Source organism: Lagenorhynchus albirostris, chromosome 18 (assembly GCF_949774975.1).
Source record: "Lagenorhynchus albirostris chromosome 18, mLagAlb1.1, whole genome shotgun sequence".
In the NCBI taxonomy this organism is placed as follows: Eukaryota; Metazoa; Chordata; class Mammalia; order Artiodactyla; family Delphinidae; genus Lagenorhynchus; species Lagenorhynchus albirostris.
The window spans coordinates 78,873,455-78,891,939 of NC_083112.1; the positions used below are offsets into that span (position 1 = coordinate 78,873,455).

Here is an 18,485-nt window from a genome sequence, read left to right on the forward strand (position 1 = left end):
GCTGTTCCCTAAATTCTCCTCTGAACTAGCTCATTTGCTCATTCCACACTCACAAGCTCACAAGCTGATTAAACCCTGAAATGTATTCATTCTGGTGTCACTTTCTGGAAATCATACTTGGACCTCAAGCCCACACACCCTTAACAGTTTTTCTAAATTTTCAACTCTTTTATCCCATCACGTCCCGGAACTCATCTTGCGAAGCAGGCATCATCATCTCAGGTGTGTTAAAAGACAAACCATTTAATGTGCCAAAGATCAGCAGACCTGTGAGTGAACGAGGTCTTAGCCCAGGTCTTGTTGTACCAAATCACTGATTCTTTTTGCCATTTGTTCACTTATCCCAAAGCCTTAAATGCCATCCCTCCTCCAGCCTACTACTTAAAGGAATAATACAGGAAAATTTAGACTTCATAACAGGAAAGCTCGATTAATCATTTGGATAGATATGTAGTCTCCTGATCCTTTCTGCTTGCCTTAACTCTGTCCAGAGCGAATCCCACCGCTGGAGTGGAAGAAGCTGGTGAAGGAGAGCGACGCTGCTGTCTTCCCACCGAGCCAGGAGCCCTGGGCAGGCCTGCTCCCACCTTGGTGCTTCTCTTCCGGTGAAGGAACATGGATTCACAGATGATAGGAAGCTCCACAGGTGAAATGTGGGCCGTCGAGTTTCCCTGCTGGGAACAGTCATGTGATCTTTTAACGTGCAAGCCCCACTTAACCCCCAGGGAGACCAGGCCTCCCCTTTTCAGAGCTGGATGAAGGCAAGGACAGTCTGGACTTGAGATGCACCCAGATGGTGAAAATTCTGTTCCCCAGAACTCCTCTCAGGGAGAGAACTCCATGTGGCAGAAAGAAATACTTAGGAGAAATGATCGTTGTGGATGGGTTTCCTGAAGGAGCAGTGACTGGGCCCTCAACTGCCTTCTGAGGGTCTTTTCTGAGGCTAGAGCTGAATTGCTCAGGGCAGCAGGGAGAACCTGTGTTCTCCCCACCTGGCCCTCAGCCTCCTCTGAATGAATGTTGAGCAAATATTTTAAAACAATCAGCTTGAAGGGGAACCAACCTATTAACCACATTGGGCACCCACGTGGCTCAATCTGGCTTTGTTTCAACCCCCTTCCGTCCCTGAAGGTAGACAGACCACAGTTAAAGAGCTGAACTCCTTTGGCATCTTCTCTGCTTGTTTAGATACTGTATTTTATAACTAAAACCACAGTGTGAGCTAGGACGTTCCTGCTTCATCACAAATGGGACTCGCGATGCGAGCAGACACTTCCTCTCAATCACTTTCTTCCTAACTGCTCCACGCAGTAGATGTCATATCACCATTTTAAAGACAAAAGAACCCGAGGTGGAAAGATGTAAGTTGCCCCCTTACTTGGAGGCTGGTCTTCTTCTTCCCACACAAGTAGTTTCTCAGAGTGTGGGCAAGCCTGTGGGCCTAACAGTCATGGCTCATAACCGTGGTTCTCAACCTTGGCTGTATTAGAAGCATGTGAGACTCTACAAAACACCCAGTCCTGTGCTCCACACCCAAAAGACTTCACTAGTCTGGGTGCGGCCCAGGAACCAGTCGTTCTTAAAGCTCTGCAGGTGATTCAAATGTGCAGCCAGATTTGAAAACAGCTGGTAGGTAATATTGTATCTATGGGAAGGTAATATTGTATCTATGGGAAGGTAATATTGTATCTATGGGAAAACGCTGGGTAGCAAAGAATGCCCCCTCCTCTGCTCTTTCAACAATTATTTGAGAAAGTACTATATTCCAGGAATAAGGCCCTCAGGGTGGGGGAGACAGTCCGATAAAAGCCAGTCACAATAGAGGACTAGGCGTCTGTGAGTCAGAGAAGGTGTGACTTGCCCAGCCCGGGTGGCAGGAAAGCCTTCTTAGCTGAGGAGGCGGTGCCTGGGCTGTTTTCATCAGGACCTGAGGCCTCACTTCTGTGGTGACAGCAGGAAGGGTGCACAGGGAGTCAGGAACAACTTCTTGATCACTGGAGCCCCAGACCAGATGGGGGTCCACTGTAGACATTTTCAGGGTGGTGACAAGTTGGCTACGCATAACTCAGATGTTCGATAGAATGAAATCCCCAAAGGACCTAACTCAGTGCCAGGAAGAGGCAAGCCATAAAATCCTAAACTTTCAATACTAACTCAGTTTCCCTACCAGTGGTCAAGTTCTTGTTAGTATAATTCAGTCAGAGCATTAAGTAACAATGGCATCTAACATTTATCAAGCGCTCTGTGCATTTCATTCTGTCTTGTGCCAAAACCACCTTGAGGTAGGTCTTACAAGACTGCCCCATTGTGCGTGTGAAGATACTAGGTCGCCCAAGTTCTCACACACACACACACACACACACACACACACAGAGTGATGGAGGCAGGTTCAAACATAGGTTTGTCTGACTTCATAGCTCAAGGTCTCAAAGAGTGTGCCCTTTATTCCCAGCAGGAGAGGAAGTGTGTGCTTGGCAAGCATTAAAGCTGTAACACCCAGGAAGGCAGCTCCTTAGCTTTACTGGTGCCTTACCTCAGTTTTGGTGATGGCCAGGTGATGGAAGTCCTTGCTTGGAGTGGGAGCTCGGCTTCCAGCCTCATACAGAACGCTGGGCAGGAGAGAAGTCATGGGCTCCTTCGGCAGCTCCACAAGCATAGTGTCCAAGGCCAGGTCGGTTTCTATGCTGCTCCTTATTTATTTTTTTTCACCAGCAAGAGCAGGTGACCTTCACACTTGGGGCAGCCTGCTTGAATCAAAAAGTACCCTCTGCCACTCCCTTCATTGGTGCGAAGAAGACCGTTTGGAAGAGGTTGGCTTCGCACTGTGACGATTCGTTGGCCATGCATAAAAGAACTCAGCAGACCAGTGTCAGGTTCCTGGTAACCTTTCATCGGCAGGTGTGTGAAAAACCTATTCATTCATTTATTCAATTAGTATTTATTAAGCGCCTACCATGTGCCAGGCACCGGGGAATCAGTTGATCCTGTCAGTTTCACCTGCCTCACCCTGGTTGGCTGTGTGACCCTCAGATGGTCATTCAGCAGAGCCAGTTCTGCCTGGCAGCAGAGAAAGAGCAAAGGATTCTGGGGGCCCAGGTTCACCCTGCTGGTCCCACCTATAAGGGGACTCATGATTGGCCATCCAGTTCTTTCTTGCTGACGTGGAAAGCATTTGCCCCATTCACTAGGTGAGACATTGTGCTATTTGTTTTCTGTATGCCCTATAGCACGTAGAGCGTATACAATGTTTGTCTATATTTTTGTTCCTCATTTCCTGCATTTCTGTCTTCTTTTGAATTTAGTTGACTTTTTCTGTAATGAAATGTTTAAATTCGTTCTTAATTTGCTTTTGTTTATATTCTATAGCAATTTTCTTTGTGGTACCATGAGGATTTACATCCTGAAATTATTCCTCTAATTTGAATTTACAGCAGCTTAACTTCAATAACACAAAAACTCTGCTCCTTTACAGCTCTATCCCCAGCCCTTTAGGCTATTGATGTCACAAGATTACATCTTTATACATTGTGTGCCCCAAACATTAATAATTCTTTTAAATGCACTAGTCTCCTAAATTATGCAGGAAACAAAATTTGGAGTTACAAAGTTACAGTAATATACATTAATACTAGTTATACACTAATACTTTTTTCTTTAAATGTATTAGTCTCTTAAATTATGCAGAAAACAAAAAGTACAGTTACAAACCAATGTCATAAAAATACTAGCTTCATAATTGCCCTATTTGACCTTTACTAAGATTTTTATTTCTCTACACGGCTTCAAGGTGCTGTCTAGTGTCCTTTCATTTCACCTGCAACACTCCCTGAGCATTTCTTGCAGGGCAGGTGTAGTGGCCACAAACTCCCTCAGCTTTTGTTTAACTGGGAATGTCTTAATTTCTCCTTCACGTTTGAAGGACAGTTCTGCTGAATACAGGATTCTTGGTTGACAGTAGTTTTCTTTTAGCACAGAGAATATATCAACCCGGTGTCTTCTGGCCTTCAAAACTTCTGATAATAAATCTTCAGATAATCTTATTGAGGATCCCTTGCAGGTGATGAATCTCTCCTCTTTTACTGCTTCCAAGATTTGCTCTTTATCTTTGAAAGTTTGATTATAATGTCTCAGTGTGGTTCTCTTTGAGTTCATCTTACTTGGAGTTTGTTGAGCTTCTTGGAGGTTTATGGTCATGTATTTCATCAAATTTGGGGAGTTTTCAGCCATTATCTCTTCAGATATTCTTGCTGCCCTTTCTCTCTTCCCCCTCAATGCTTGTGTTGGTCAACTTGATCATGTCCCACAAGTCCCTTAGGCTCTGCTCACTTCTCTTCGATCATTTTTCATTCTGTTCCTCAGCCTCAATAACTTCCATTGATCTGTCTTCAATTCACTGATTCCTTCTTCCTCCTGCTCTAGTCTGCCTTGAATCCCTCTAGTGAAATTTTATTTCAGTCGTACTTTTCAGCTCCATAATTTCTTTTTGGTACCTTTTTAGGTTTTCTATCTCTTTATGGATATTCACATTTTGTTCACACACCAGTTTCTTGACTTTCTCCCCATCTTCCTTAGTTCTTTGAGCATCTTTAAGACTGTGGTTTTAAAGTCTTTGTCTAGTATGTCTGCCATTACATCTTTTTTAGGTACAGTCTGTTGAGTTTTTTCCCTTTGAACAGGCCATACTTTCCTTTTTCTTTGTATGCCTTGTGATTTTGTTGTTGTTGTTGAACACTGGACATTTGAATATAATAATGTGTAACTCTGGAAATCAGATTCTTCCCCTTCCCCAGGGTTTGCCATGTTTATTATTTATGTACTTATTTGTTTTACTGTTGTAGACTGTCTCTGTGCCAAGGATCAGCCTGAAGTGCAAATAATGTCTTTTTTTATGTCTCTTCTGAGCCTTCCCTTGGGCAGGTGCAGTCACTTTCTAATTTTCCCTGTATATGCAGTAGTATTTAACGTCTGGCTCCCAAAAGGAGAAAAGCAAAAAATGAAGTGTGTCAGGGGCAGGGGGTGGGGGTGGGGGTTGGGGAGGGTGCTGGCCCTTTAAATCACCTGAAAGCCACTTCAGCTAGAGGTGGAAGTATTTACAGAAGGAATGGCTGCCTGCCTCTTTGTCTGCACCTCTGTGAGCAGAAGCAGCAACTAGAAATCAAAGCACAGATGCTTGGTATTTGCAAGACAGGGACCTTCTTACCCACACTAGCTCCTGCAAGTTGTGTGCAAGATGCTTGCATGGCTGTGGGTAGGGAACAAGTAGCTGCTACTCTGTGAAAAGCCAAAATTGACCAAAGTTAACCACAATTTACTGTCCAGTTCTTCCCCTGGAAGTTGCAAGCCTTCAACAGACTCCAGAGTTCCAAAATAGTTATGTCAGATGAATTCTGCCAGTACAGTTGCTGTCTAGGTGGGGAGACAGATTCCTTGGGCTTCCTACTCCACCATCTTCCCAGAATCCTTTCTGCCAGATTGCCTTGGATTTACATGCTTCCTAGGTTGAGGCAATTTTAGAGGCTTCCTACTGGCCTTTCCAACAATAATAGCCCTCACCTCACAGGTCAGGGAACCAATGTGGGGATACCGCCAGTTCCTGAGTATGTCTACTGTTAATTATGCATCCTAGGACTGGAGAAATGACCACAGGATGGTTTGAGGATACTGGACCCACTGTGAGATGAACCTGAGCTGAAACTCCATTGATTATCTGACCTCCATAAGCCCCTACTCTGACTGGAGGGCCACAGTTATGCTTGGTGTCTCCTGGAATCAGTGTCAGTTCAGAACCAGTGTCCAGGCATTCCTGAAGGGTCTGATTAGTTCCTTTTGCCCAGTGCAGCCACCCTGGTAAATGGCCATCTGTACCTTTGGGGAAGGCTGGGAAAAAGGTTAACAGTATACATTTTTGGCAGTGTACTGGGATCCTTGCTCAAGGGGACCCAGCCTCCCCTTCATTCAAGGTCTGTAAACTGGCTCAAGTCTGGGAAATGACTGAGGGGCCATGACTGTTTTTATGATTCAAGTTGGAATTTTGTTCACTTGACCTAGAACTCTTCCATTTATACAAATCTAGTAAGAATTTAGTAGGCTTCCCATCCACTTCATCTAATCCTCCGTGTGGCCCATGGCAAACATTTACAAGAGATCAGTGGGTGTTAGAAGCAAAGTTAATTGAAAGTATGCTCAATCCAACTAAGCTGGTAGTTGATCAGGATCAAAGGGGTTGAAATGTCATATTTTATTCCAACAGCATTTTCAGTTTTAGGGTTGAATGTAGCATCCAGTGTGGGGTATTTGTAATAACAAATAGCATTCCCGTGTTGCGTTAACACTAAATTAGGTCCAAATCAGTCCTATAGGGTTTTTTTTTTTCCTCAATTCATAAAATGAAAAAAGTAGTCTTGCAAAGGTAGACTTGGAAGGTGGAGAGAACCGTGCCAGGCTTAGTAAGGGTAGGACTTTAATAGGAAGGACTGACCAAGTATTATGAGGTGGGGTGAGAAGGTTATTGAGTAAGGTGTGGTTTGCCAATGGAAGGCCTTAAGTAACTGTACCTTAAGGGATAATTTTGTATAAAGAATGCAACATACAATCAGTATTGTGGAGACCTTATTTTGGTGTGTAAAGGGTGGGCTGGGGTTGATACTGGAGGCCCCAGGCTATGGAGCAGTCTACTGCACCAACGATGAGGGCCTAGACCAGTGAGGCGGTAGCAACAGACATGTTGCCAAAGAAACCCAACCTGGCTTGCTATAGGCTAAGCAGAGGAATCAAAACCCCAATTTTCAAGCCCAGGTGTGGAAGGCAGAATGACCCCCAAAGTACAAGATTGCCAGAATCTGTGAGTGTGGTAGTCTTTATGTCAGGGATTTAAGGTTGCTAATTAGCTGACTTTAAAATACAGATCATCCTAGATTGTCTAGGGGCCCAATGTAATAACATGGTCTTTAAGTGTACGAGGGAAAGAGTCAGAGAAACACGTGATAACAGAAGCAGGGTCAGAGATGCCATGTGCTAGCTCACAGATGCAGGAAGGGAATCATGCGGAGAGTGCAGGTGGCCTCTAGAAGCTGGAAAAGTGAAGGGGATGAATTTCCCTTTAGAGCCTCCAGGAAAGAATGCAGCCCTGCTCTCACCTTGACTTCAGCCCAGTGAACTTCGTAACTTTAACAGATCTGCATTGTTTCAAGCCACAAAATTTCATGCAATGTATAGCAGCAATAGGAAGTGAATGATCAAAATTACATGTGAACAGAAAGAGCTAGGTTGAGAAAGGAGACAATTTCTGTGTTTTTTTTTTAATCTAAGGGTGTAATTCATCTTAAAGAGGCACCCTTCATCTTGTGATGCTTGCAGATCAGATCTGATTAAGCATCAGTCTGTCTTCATCCAAGACAAAGCTATGGAATCTACACCATTAAAAACAAAAGCAGCATCTGCCACACAGACACATTACAATTCACGAACTCAGAGTCAAATTAATGAAAACGACATTGGCTCCCTAGAACATAATGGCATCAAGGCCATGAATGTTGTGTAAAAATGGTACGGTAATTTTTATTCCCTTTCATGTTATGTAAAATCACTGGGGAGTCATTAGAAAGTTGTAATTTCATAGGTAAATAAGAAAATGAAAAGATAGAGTGGGTCATATTGATTAGTGGGGGATGCTATTGTACAGAAGGCAAAGTTACCAACGATTAAAAAGAACGTAAACAGGTTCTAAAGTAAGGGTACAGCTAACTAACCCTTGACCTTAGAGGTAAAAGGAGAAAAAAGTGGGAAGCCACAACTGAGGTGAGCCGAGAACATCGTGCTTTGGTCTAAAATTAAGGCCTTAATGCCCAGACTACACATGCATCACCACTGCTTACCCTAGCGTTAATATCCTCTCTTATAAAAATATTATTAAAAAACCACCATGAGATGCCAAGTCGTAGGATCTAGTTAGCGCCCCCTTGAGCAAAGGTATAGGAAGGACTCTGTGAGAAGTCTGCACCGGAAAGTGTGAAGTCCTAAGAATCTGTTGCATGTTGTTACATATGCTCAAGCATGGTTGATCTGACTGCAGGCTTCAAAAGGGGTTCTGGGCACTGGAGGCCCGTTGTTCTACCCATCATTTTAATCAAGTCAGTATACAAGACGGATATGGCCAGGATATCTTACCTCTCCTACTTGCTGGCATCATGCCTAGAAGCAAACTCCAGAGCTGGAAGCTTGTTGTCAAGGTGCCCAGTATAAACCAACAATCCCATCAACCAGTACCTTGCCTGCCAGACTGTGCTCTCCAAACAAGTGACAGGTCTGAAGCTTGTAAGGTCTTCCCAGCATTATCTAAACATTGTCTTCCCAATTGGCATATGCATTTGGATGCCATGAATAAAGCGCTCCTTGTTCAGGTGTCTGGGAACACCTTGATAAAAGCCAGTATCTCAACCCCGGCCATGTATCAGAGTCCTTATGGCACTAAATGCTTCCCATTGTTTAAATGAAGCACTCAGGACTGACCACCACTGAGATTAAATGACCTTTAATGGGCTAATGTGGATTAATGAGAATTTTCATAGAGAGCCTAATGTAGCTAGGCCTCTGTATCCTTGGTTTCCACATTCGTGGATTCAACCAATCACAGATCAGAAATATTAGAAAAAAATTTCCAGAAAGTTCCAAAAGGCAAAACTTGAACTTGCCACTTGCTGGCGACTGTTTATATAGCATTTACATTGTATCAGGCGCTATGAGTAATCTGGAGATGATTTAAAGCATATGGGAGGACATGTGTAGGTTATATGCAATCTGCAGGGGGTCCTGGAACTGATTCCCTGTGGACACCAAGGGATGACTGTACAGTGTTTCCCTTAACCTACCTGACCACAGAACTCTGAGAAAACCGAGCTTAGAAAATGCTGCTCCAGGTATGAAAATTAGTATGCTAAAAACAAGTGGAAATAGGAAAGAATAACGGAATTTGGTATCATACAATGAAAGTTACACAAAAGAAAACACACATGAATATGTTGCTAACATGAAAGCCTTTGTTTTTAATTTGATTGATACACATTTGACAAAATATTTTAGAATAAAATAATCCATTAACAGGCACAAGGTATTTACAGTAACAACTGTGAAAAACATAAAACTGATGTACTCTTAAACAGTAATGTCTATTTATAAAATTTTTTGTTGTGAATCCGGAAGACTTTCATTTCTGCTCCTTACCCTGGTCTGAAGCCCCGACAGATGGTGCGGAAGGCCCAGGAGTAGGAGGTGCAACCCTGACACATTTGGCAAATAAGGATCATCTATTGGTTTGAGCTCACGGGGAAGTGAAGGGCCAGATCTTGGGGTAAGGTCCAGAATGGAAGACTCCAAAGGAAACAACTAAAGACAAGGCCTAAAATCACACTCATGTTTCTCAGTTTCCTACAGGAGAAGGCTGCGAACTATTTTTTAAACGGACTCAATTTCCCCTCTTTTAGCAGAAAATCAGCAACCCTGAGACTCCAATCTTCCATAATAGAAAAGTTAATAAACACCTAGAAGGGGTTCAAGATTTATAAATAACTTTATATGACCAAATAGAAACTTTAAAATAATTTTTATGATGTGAAAATAGTTGAGAACAAAATTTCTCAAAATTTTCATGCCTAATTCTTAAACATTCTAACGAATAATTTCCAATGTCTGAAATTAGTTGCACAAAAAGATACACTTTAACTAGATGTTTTAAATTGAGTACAACTTGCTCTTGATTGTTAAATGGAATGCCTACCTCTTCATATTATTCAAATATACTGAAATTAATTTTACCCATCTGGAATATACAATATGAATTTACTGACTTACACGACAACCACATAAACAAAGATCAAGAAAAAAATAACCAAACACTTATGCTTTGTAACACTACTGAGACACAGTACACCATACATGTCAACATCTACTGATCCAACTAGGCTATTTAACTATACTTTCAACAATGGGTTCAATAAACAACTCTGTAGAGCATATATCCACACTGTATTTAAAAATCAAATTTGCTGCTCCTCCAGTGGAGGTTCCAGAGCTTCCATTAGCTTTTTATTTGCCTCTTCATTATGCCGGCTTTGACAATGAGTTAAATGTTTCTTAAAGCCTCTTGGAAAATTTGACTCAAAATTACAACGTGGACATTTAAGTAAACTTTGCCCATGAGCTGCTACATGATTTTTAAGGAGAGATTCCAAAAGGAAAGCCTTTCCACAAATTGTACATTTGTAGGGACTGTGGACATTATGCTTGTTAACCAAATGATGCAAAACAGCACCTTTTTTCATAGCACGACAGCAACAGATTTTGCAGTAATACTTTCCTTTTCCACGCTTCATGTATTTTGCAATCTCCTCTTCAGAGATAAAAGCCTCTTTTTCTTCAGTAAACTGCAGTACATTCTTGGACTGCTCTGGACTAGTCATGTCTATTTTGTTCTCTTTACTAAAATCAATCGATTCCACGTCAACCTGCTCTTGATCACTGCTCGATTCTTGGCCCTTACTATCTATCGCATCCAGATCTGCTTTTATATACTCACTGCTACTAAGCTCAGCATCCGAGTTCTCCTGGTTGTCTTTCTTGAGCTTCTTTGAGGAAGGAAATAAAGTGTCTTCTAAGAGTTTCTTAGGTGTAGCTAGTAGTTCTTCCTGAACCAAAACATCACACTTTTGATCGTCTATGGCATCTGCCTGTAGTTCATCACCAAGCTCAACTGCCTTCTGAGATTCTGAGAAGACAGCAGCTTTGGGAAGTTCGGGGAAAAGGGCATGTTTCCGGGGCTCTGGAAAAAGAGCACGTTTTCGTGGTTCAGGAGAAGCACGAGAGGCTGTTTTGGTAGGCTCAGAAAACAGGGCAGGTTTTCTAGGCTCAGTATCAATAGAGAGAACAGGCTTCCAGATATCAGAGGAAGCTTTAGGGGACTCAGATGGCCCAGAAGGACCTGGTTTCCGGGTCTCAGGGAAGACAGGTTTCTGAGGTTCAATAAAAAAGGAAGACTTCCAGAGATCAGGGGAACCACCACGGGAACTCTTCTGGGACTCAGAAAAATCAAGTGAAGCAGGAGAAGTTTTCCGCTGATCAGGGGAAAGCTTCCAAAGCTCTGGAGACCCTGAGGGTTTTCTGAGCTCTGGAGATCCCGCTGGACTACGGATCTCTGGGGACAGTGGTGGGCCTGGTTTGCGAAGCTCAGGAGACAAGGGAGGTCCTGATTTACGGAGCTCAGGAGACACTGGAGGAACTGTCTTCCAGTGTTCAGGTGACAAGGTGGGCGCTGTCTTTCGGAGTTCTGGTGGGCCAGACTTCCATGACTCAGGAGATGCGGGGGGAGATTTCCAGGAACCAGGTGAGACTGATGAAGACTTCCAGGACGCAGGGGACATGGATGGAGTTGGTTTCCAAGGTCCAGGTGATATAGAAGGAATTGGTTTCCAAGGTCCAGGAGACACAGATGGAGCAGGTTTAGCTGGCTTCCAAGGTCCTGATGATGCTGACGGACTGGACTTCCAAGACCTGGGGGACCCAGGTGGCCCTGGCTTCCAGGAACCTGGTGACACAGCTGGGGCTGGTCTCCGAGGCTCTGGGGACACAGCAGGGAATGGCTTCCAAGGCTCAGGAGACTCCGACGGGGACAGCTTCCTTGGCTCAGGGGAGACAGTCCGGGCCGGCTTCCGAGACTCTGGAGACGCTGCTGGGGAAGGTCCCCAAGGTTCAGGGGAGGCAGCCAGGACTGGTGAGTCTGGAGATGAGGCTGAAGGTGGCCCCAATGTTTCTGGGAAATGAGAGTGTTTCTGGGGTTTGGGATTAGTAAGAGTTGCCTTCACTGGCTCAGGAGATACGGGAGCAAGTTTCTGTGGTTCTGGAGAAGGAACAGGGACTGGTTTCTGAGATTCAGAAACAAGAGGGACTGGTTTTGGAAGTTCAGGAGAAGAAACAGGGGCAGGTTTCGGAGGCTCGGGAGAAGGAAGAGAAGGTGCCTGTGGCTCAGGAGAAGCAACAGGGCCAGGCTTCTGAGAGTCCAGGGAAGCGAGAGGAGTAGGTTTTGGGGACTCTGGAGCCATAACTGGGCCAGGTTTCTGTGTTTCTATGGAAAGGGCAGGCATAGGTTTCAGGAGTTCTGCTGAATTAGAGGCCATTTTCTGGTGTTCAGGAACAGAAGGGCTTTTCACAGGATCTGCTTCTTTGTTTAACTGATTTTTTGGTTTCTCATTCCATTTCTCTGGGGCTGAATGTTTGGATGTGATGTGATAGTATACATTAGAGTACATCTTGCTGGTGAAAAAGCATTTATGGCAGTGAAATAGCTTTGCACTTTTCTGGTAAAATATCATTTTACCTAACCCACCAGCATCCATTTCATCACAAAATTCTGGATGGATGGTACCCATGTGGATTTGTACATTTTCATAATCCGTGCCTCTGAAATTGCAGTGGTCACACTCCAAACGTGCCGATGGCTTACGAAGTTCCTGGAATACTTCCATTTTTCTAACATACACGATTATATTCTTTAAAAACAGTGCTGCAATAAAGCAGAAATAAATGATTTTCAGAGAACGTTTTTGAATAAAATGCTGTTTCTAGTCCATTCTTACTTGCATAAGTCTAGAATGGCACGTGCATCTATTAGATAATATCTCTATAAAGATTTTGAAGAGATGGGAAAAATAATAATTAATTTTAAACTGAGTCCCAGGAACTCTGCTATTTTTACATACATCATCTCATTTAACACTCCTAACAACATGACTCAAATATTACTTTCATTTACAGATGAAGAAATTAATGTTCAAAGAAACGACTTACCCAGGTTACAGGACTATCAGGGACCCAAGCTTCACTCCAGAATTATCTATTCCATGTGCCTTACACTTTGACTCTAAAACCGCGAATCAACAAGCTGTCAGTACGCAAAGCTGAGTAAATATCAAAGCTAAAGCTAGGCTATTAAGGCAGAGCAAGAAACTTTAGGTCCATTTCAGAAAGCACTTGTTAAACTAAATCTAACATGAAAAGACAGCTTTAAAAAAAAGTCAACGTATCTTGTAATGTTTTATCCATCCTAATATACTTTATCCATTCATTTAATAAATTAATTATTTTGTGCCCCAGGCTTTTCTAGGCGCTTGGGTTTAAAGGCGTGTCTTGCAATATGGTGCTTATATCAATTGGGGAGGTAAGAATGTGGAGGGCAGCACAGGAAGGCACTCAAGCAGAGATCCTGAATGATGCGATGGAGTGTGCCACAAACGGCAATTCAGATGGAGGACACACTTGAGGCAACTTGCTTGCCAGAAAACAAGACTTTTAAACTTTTAAGCTAGCCTTGTTAAGGTGGTAAAAGTAACAGAAGCTCACAGTTAAAAACATACTCATTCACGCAGTACAAGGTACTCACATAGTATCACTCCCCAGGGGTAGCCACTGTACTTATGTGTCACCGAAGAGAATGTCTATGTTTACACATTCTACACAAATGAGATATTAAGCATATTTTTCTGCAACGAGCGCTCATTTAAGGAAGAGAAGGTGTCTGTGGCTCAGGAGAAACAACAGGGCCAGACTCCAGGGAAGTGAGAGGTACATGTTTTGGTGATTCTGGAAACAACTGGGCCAGGTTTCTGTGTTTCTATAGTAAGGGCAGATACAGGTTTCAGGAGTTCTGTTGAATTAGAAGGCATTTTCTAGGATATTTTTACATACAGAGTAAGCACTGAATTTCCTTTGAATGTGAGAGTATTTCTGAAAGGGAAATTCCTAGAAATGGATTACCTGGTTCAAGGCTATTTGCAATTGAAACTGACATTTTACCAAACTCTCAAAAAGTTGTTGTACTATTACACACCAACCAAGAATGTTGATGTGAAGACTAATTCCCCAGCTCCCTCAGCATCAGAGCATCATTAAACTTCGAATCCTTTCTACTTCTTAGGTGAAAACTGATATCTCACTAGTGTTTTAATGTAGTTTAATGACAAAGACTGAATATTTCCCCTTGTTTATTAGCCATGTGTATTTCTTTTTTTTTTTTTTTTTTGCGGTATGCGGGCCTCTCACTGCTGTGGCCTCTCCCGTTGCAGAGCACAGGCTCCGGACGCGCAGGCTCAGCGGCCATGGCTCACGGGCCCAGCCGCTCCGCGGCATGTGGGATCTTCCCAGACCAGGGCACGAACCCATGTCCCCTGTGTCGGCAGGCGGACTCTCAACCACTGTGCCACCAGGGAAGCCCAGCCATGTGTATTTCTTTTTCTAGGATGTGCTTTGCCCATTTTTCCTCATTATTTGTAAATAGTCTTTGTATGTGAAAGAAGTCAGTCCTTTTATGGAAACTATCTTCTCACTTTATTATTTGTCTCGACTTTATGATTTTTTTTTTTGCTACATACAATTGGTTTACATAAAAATTAAAAACTTAAAAGTGCTTCCCTTATGACTGTGTTTTAAGTTATGCCTTCCATTCCATTATTTTTTTAATCACTCAATATTTTCCCTATGACAATTTCATTCTTTTCTTACATTTGTATCTTTAATCCTCTGTGATCCAGCCTATATTTGACCCCAAATGGATAGTTCAGTCATCTCAACATTGATTACACATGTAACCAATGACATGTAATGTTCTATTTAGCAATTACTAAGTTTTGTGTATGATGCTATTCTGGGCTCTATTCTATTCCCCACCAGCTCCATCTGGTATGCTCTTCTTAGCATGGGTATCCAACAACTGCTAAAACAGATTCTGTAACTAACGTATTTAGCACACGTTCATGCATCATTATATATATGGGTGTGTATGCTTTTATAGTTTTCCCTCAAGAACTCCAAGCACTTTTCAAAAACATACTCATCATAAAATATTCTCTTAAACGTTAGAAAGAAATGTTAAAAGCACACAAAAATACATGCAAAGCAATGCTGGTACAATACCGTTATTAAATATTGTATATTTAATTTACAATATAAATCCAGGACAAGTACTTTTAGAATGGGGAAGAAATACAGACCAACATGCTTTTCCCCTAGTAGACTTACCAGCTGTCTTACTAGAAGTCTTAAAAGTGGTCTTCAAAGGGCAGGCAAGTCTACATGGCTTTTCGACTAAACCACAGAAGACAGTGTGTAGTACATGAAGGACAAGATGAGCAGTTGGACCTGAGAAACAAAAGGGAAGGGGAATCCAGATTACTTCTCTGTGAAAATTTGTGCCCTCTGTAACAGAATTCTGCCCATTTCCCTCACTACCCTGCCCCTTCCAATAGCAAGAGGGGTCCAATCCAAGGCCTGGACACTAACTTTAATGAAACGACACCAAAGACTACAGTAGATACTATCCACGACGCCATCCTTGTTGAATTTTATTTTAATGATCCTCTATGGAATTAATGCCTGACCCTCACCCAACCAAACCCTTCTCAAACCCATCATCTAACTTCAGCTAACATGACAAGCACTCAGAAGACTCCTGCCGTGACTACAGGCTATTCTGTCAATTAAAACTTCTTATAGTTGAGGAAACTCAAACCCAGACATTAATAACTTGCTCAAGGTTAGGCAGTCCGCGTCTGATGAAGGACCATAGCAGACCATGTTCTGCTATCTATCCAGGTTCTTCCTCAAATATCTTGACCAACCTAATACAGTGGAATTTAGTAAGATCCTGAAAAGCCAGTAAATGGGCCCAAATCAGACAGATGAAATTTATCAAACATTTAGAATCCAAATATCAATTACAAAACATAGGACTATAGTGAACTGCACTAGGCAGAGTATCCCAGTGGATCACTGTCTCCAGCTCTGGGCAGGAAGGACACTTTAAGATCTTGAGTCCAAGCAGTGGGAATATGCAAAAGAAAGCAAACAGAATGGTAGGAAGTCTTTAAAAACATGTCATTGGTGAGCACAGACACTTAACTTCAAAAGAGGAAGAATTATGGATAATACACAAGCTGTCCAAAAACAAGCAGAAGCCAGCAGGAAAAGAGATTTCAGCTCAACATAAAGTTTTACCAAGCACTCAATCATGGAGTAGAGTGAGCTGCGCTGTCAGGCAGGAGCCCTCCATAACTGGGAGCCAATGATTAGTACAGGACCAGAAGGGTCCTCAGAGGACTTAAGTCCAACCGCATCATTTTATAATTGAGAAAAGTGATGCTGAGGGAGAGAAGTGACTTGTTAAAGATCACAACAGTTAGGTCAAAGAAAGCAACAGAAGACCCTGATTTCCTCACTCTGGATCTCTGCTGTAACAATAATGATGTCTTCCCCATGGGGATGTTGCAGAATTGAGTTCAGAATTCAGCTGCTGGGTAGAGGCTAGAAACTGAGATTACTTCCAGCTTCCAGATTATAGCATTTTTTTCCCCTAAGTTTCAGAGTTCCTTAGCCTAATTATGAAAGTAACTCTACATTGTGCAGGTTAATAAAAATCTCTCATCCTACATTTCACCTCTACAGACCACATATTGTGTCTAAAAAACATAAGTTTTAATCACGAGTGTTTTGCCAGTCCACCATCCTGTATTTTTCAGAGAAGTTCTACCATATGGTATCACACCTATTTCCATTTCCCATCCAGTTTCTTTCTTAACATCTAGCACCATTGGTCTTTTAAAACATTTTGATGCACAGCTCTCCCATGTAAACTCAATATGCAGAGCATGTCTATAGCTAATTTGCTCTATTAATATATATACAGTAGCACGGCTCTTCATCCTTGCTGATTTTTAAAAAATTATTAAACTTTAGAGACGTTTTAGGTTTCAAGAAAAACTGAACAGAAAGTTCTCTGCTCTCATATACCTCCTTTCCTCCCCTGCACATCCTTTGTCCTATTATTAACACCCTGTATTAGTGCGGTAGACTTGTTACAACCGATAAACAAATAACATGTTACTGTTAACTAAAGCAGAAACTCTATAACCGTTCAACAATACCCTCTTTGAGTCACAACTGATAAACAAATAACGTATGTTACTGTTAACTAAAGCAGAAACTCTATACCCGTTCAACAATACCCTCTTTGAGTCAAATCATACAACACTTGCTCTTTTGTGTCTGGCTTATTTCACTTAGCACGTCTAAACTGAATCATGTATCATAATTTTATTCTTTTTTAAGGATAAGCAGCATTCCAACTTTTTCCCGTTCACCTGCTGATGGTCATTTAGAGTCACCGCCTTTTGGCTGCTTCGAAGAAGGCTGCTCTGAACACTGGTGTCCAAGTACCTGGGTCCCTGCTTTCAATTCTTTGGAGTTCACACCTAGGAGGGGAAGTGCTGGACCATGGGCAACTCCATGTTGACACTTTTGAGGAACCACTGAACCATTTTTCCACAGCTGATGGCCGCTCCATTTTAATTCCCAGCCACCAGTGCAGGAGTGTTCCAATTTCTCCACTTCCGAACCAACACTCTGGGTGTGAAGCGGCATCTCGTTCTGGATTCCCTTTCCGTAACTCTGCCGGCTAAGAGCATCCTTTGATGTGCTGCCTGGCGATCTGCACATCTTCCCGGGAGAGACCCCCACTCAAGCCCTCTGCCCACTTTTACACAGCTTTTTGTTGCTGGGTTATCAGATGCACACCACATTTCTCCCACTCCGTGGGTTACCCCGCCGACTTCTGAACAGCACTGATGACAAAGCCCACGCAGCCGAGGGCGGCAGAGAAAACTGCCTCCAGGACCGGACCCTCGCGGGGCCGGGTCCCGCCTTCCCAGCGCGGTTTTAAACAAAACATTTCGTGCCTCCACGGGATGACGCAGGGCCTCCCACCCCTAGTGCCGGCAGCCCTACCCCGCCCGCGGCTCTGGGGGGAGGGGTCCTTCCGCCGGCGCCAGCGGCCGGGCCCCTCCTCGGCGGCCGCCCCAGGCTTCCTCGGGACTGCGGCCCAGACGACGCCCCTCCCTGCCCGCCCCGCTTCTCACCGGTGGGCCGCGGGCGGCGTCCAGGCGGGGAAGGACTGCGGGAGGCCGGGCTCGCGGTCCGAGGCGGCTCCGCGAGGCCCTGCGGCGCGGCGGCCTCCCGAATGGCGACGAGGCGCAGGCGCGAGCTCCGGGCGCGCGAACGTGTGCGCGGCCACAGAATGGGCCGGAGGGGGCTGACGGGAAGCGAGTTTGGCGCCGCGCGCCCTCCCGCGAAGACCAATCAGATCGCTGGTCGCGGAGCGCCGCTTTGTGGAGAGAGCGCTGGTCTGTTGAGCGGCCCGCCCCGCCCCCGGAAGTGACGCGTGCTCCCACTCCGCCCCCCCGGACGCGCCCGCCCCGGCTCCGCCCTAGAAGTTACAGCGAGCAGGCGGGCTTCAGGGACTGTCTCTGGTGCCGTGGACGGTGAGGGCTGGCAGGGTGGCCGTACCTGTCCTTCCCGCCGAGTCGCGGGTCCGAGCCGCGGCCTGGGACCACCCGGCCGCTCTGAGTTTGGGATTTGTTTCTGTCTTTGGCCGGGTTCTTTAAAGTTAACAG

The 18,485-nt window shown here is 43.9% G+C and overlaps 1 protein-coding gene across 1 annotated transcript; it reads right to left on the reverse strand.

The window, feature by feature from the left end:
* Positions 1-9,022: 9,022 nt before the first annotated feature.
* CHAMP1 (chromosome alignment maintaining phosphoprotein 1) lies at positions 9,023-18,076 on the reverse strand. The gene is made up of 3 exons (XM_060128778.1): positions 17,952-18,076; positions 15,061-15,180; positions 9,023-12,550 (listed from the first exon to the last, which is right to left on the reverse strand). Exon 3 carries the CDS (start codon positions 12,510-12,512, stop codon positions 10,032-10,034), a length of 2,481 nt encoding a protein of 826 aa, XP_059984761.1. The 5' UTR covers positions 12,513-12,550; positions 15,061-15,180; positions 17,952-18,076; the 3' UTR covers positions 9,023-10,031.
* Positions 18,077-18,485: the final 409 nt, after the last annotated feature.

Bases quoted from the DNA above. Each gene is read 5' to 3' on its own strand.
- CHAMP1 (XM_060128778.1), bottom strand. From the start codon at position 12,512: ATGGAAGTATTCCAGGAACTTCGTAAGCCATCGGCACGTTTGGAGTGT.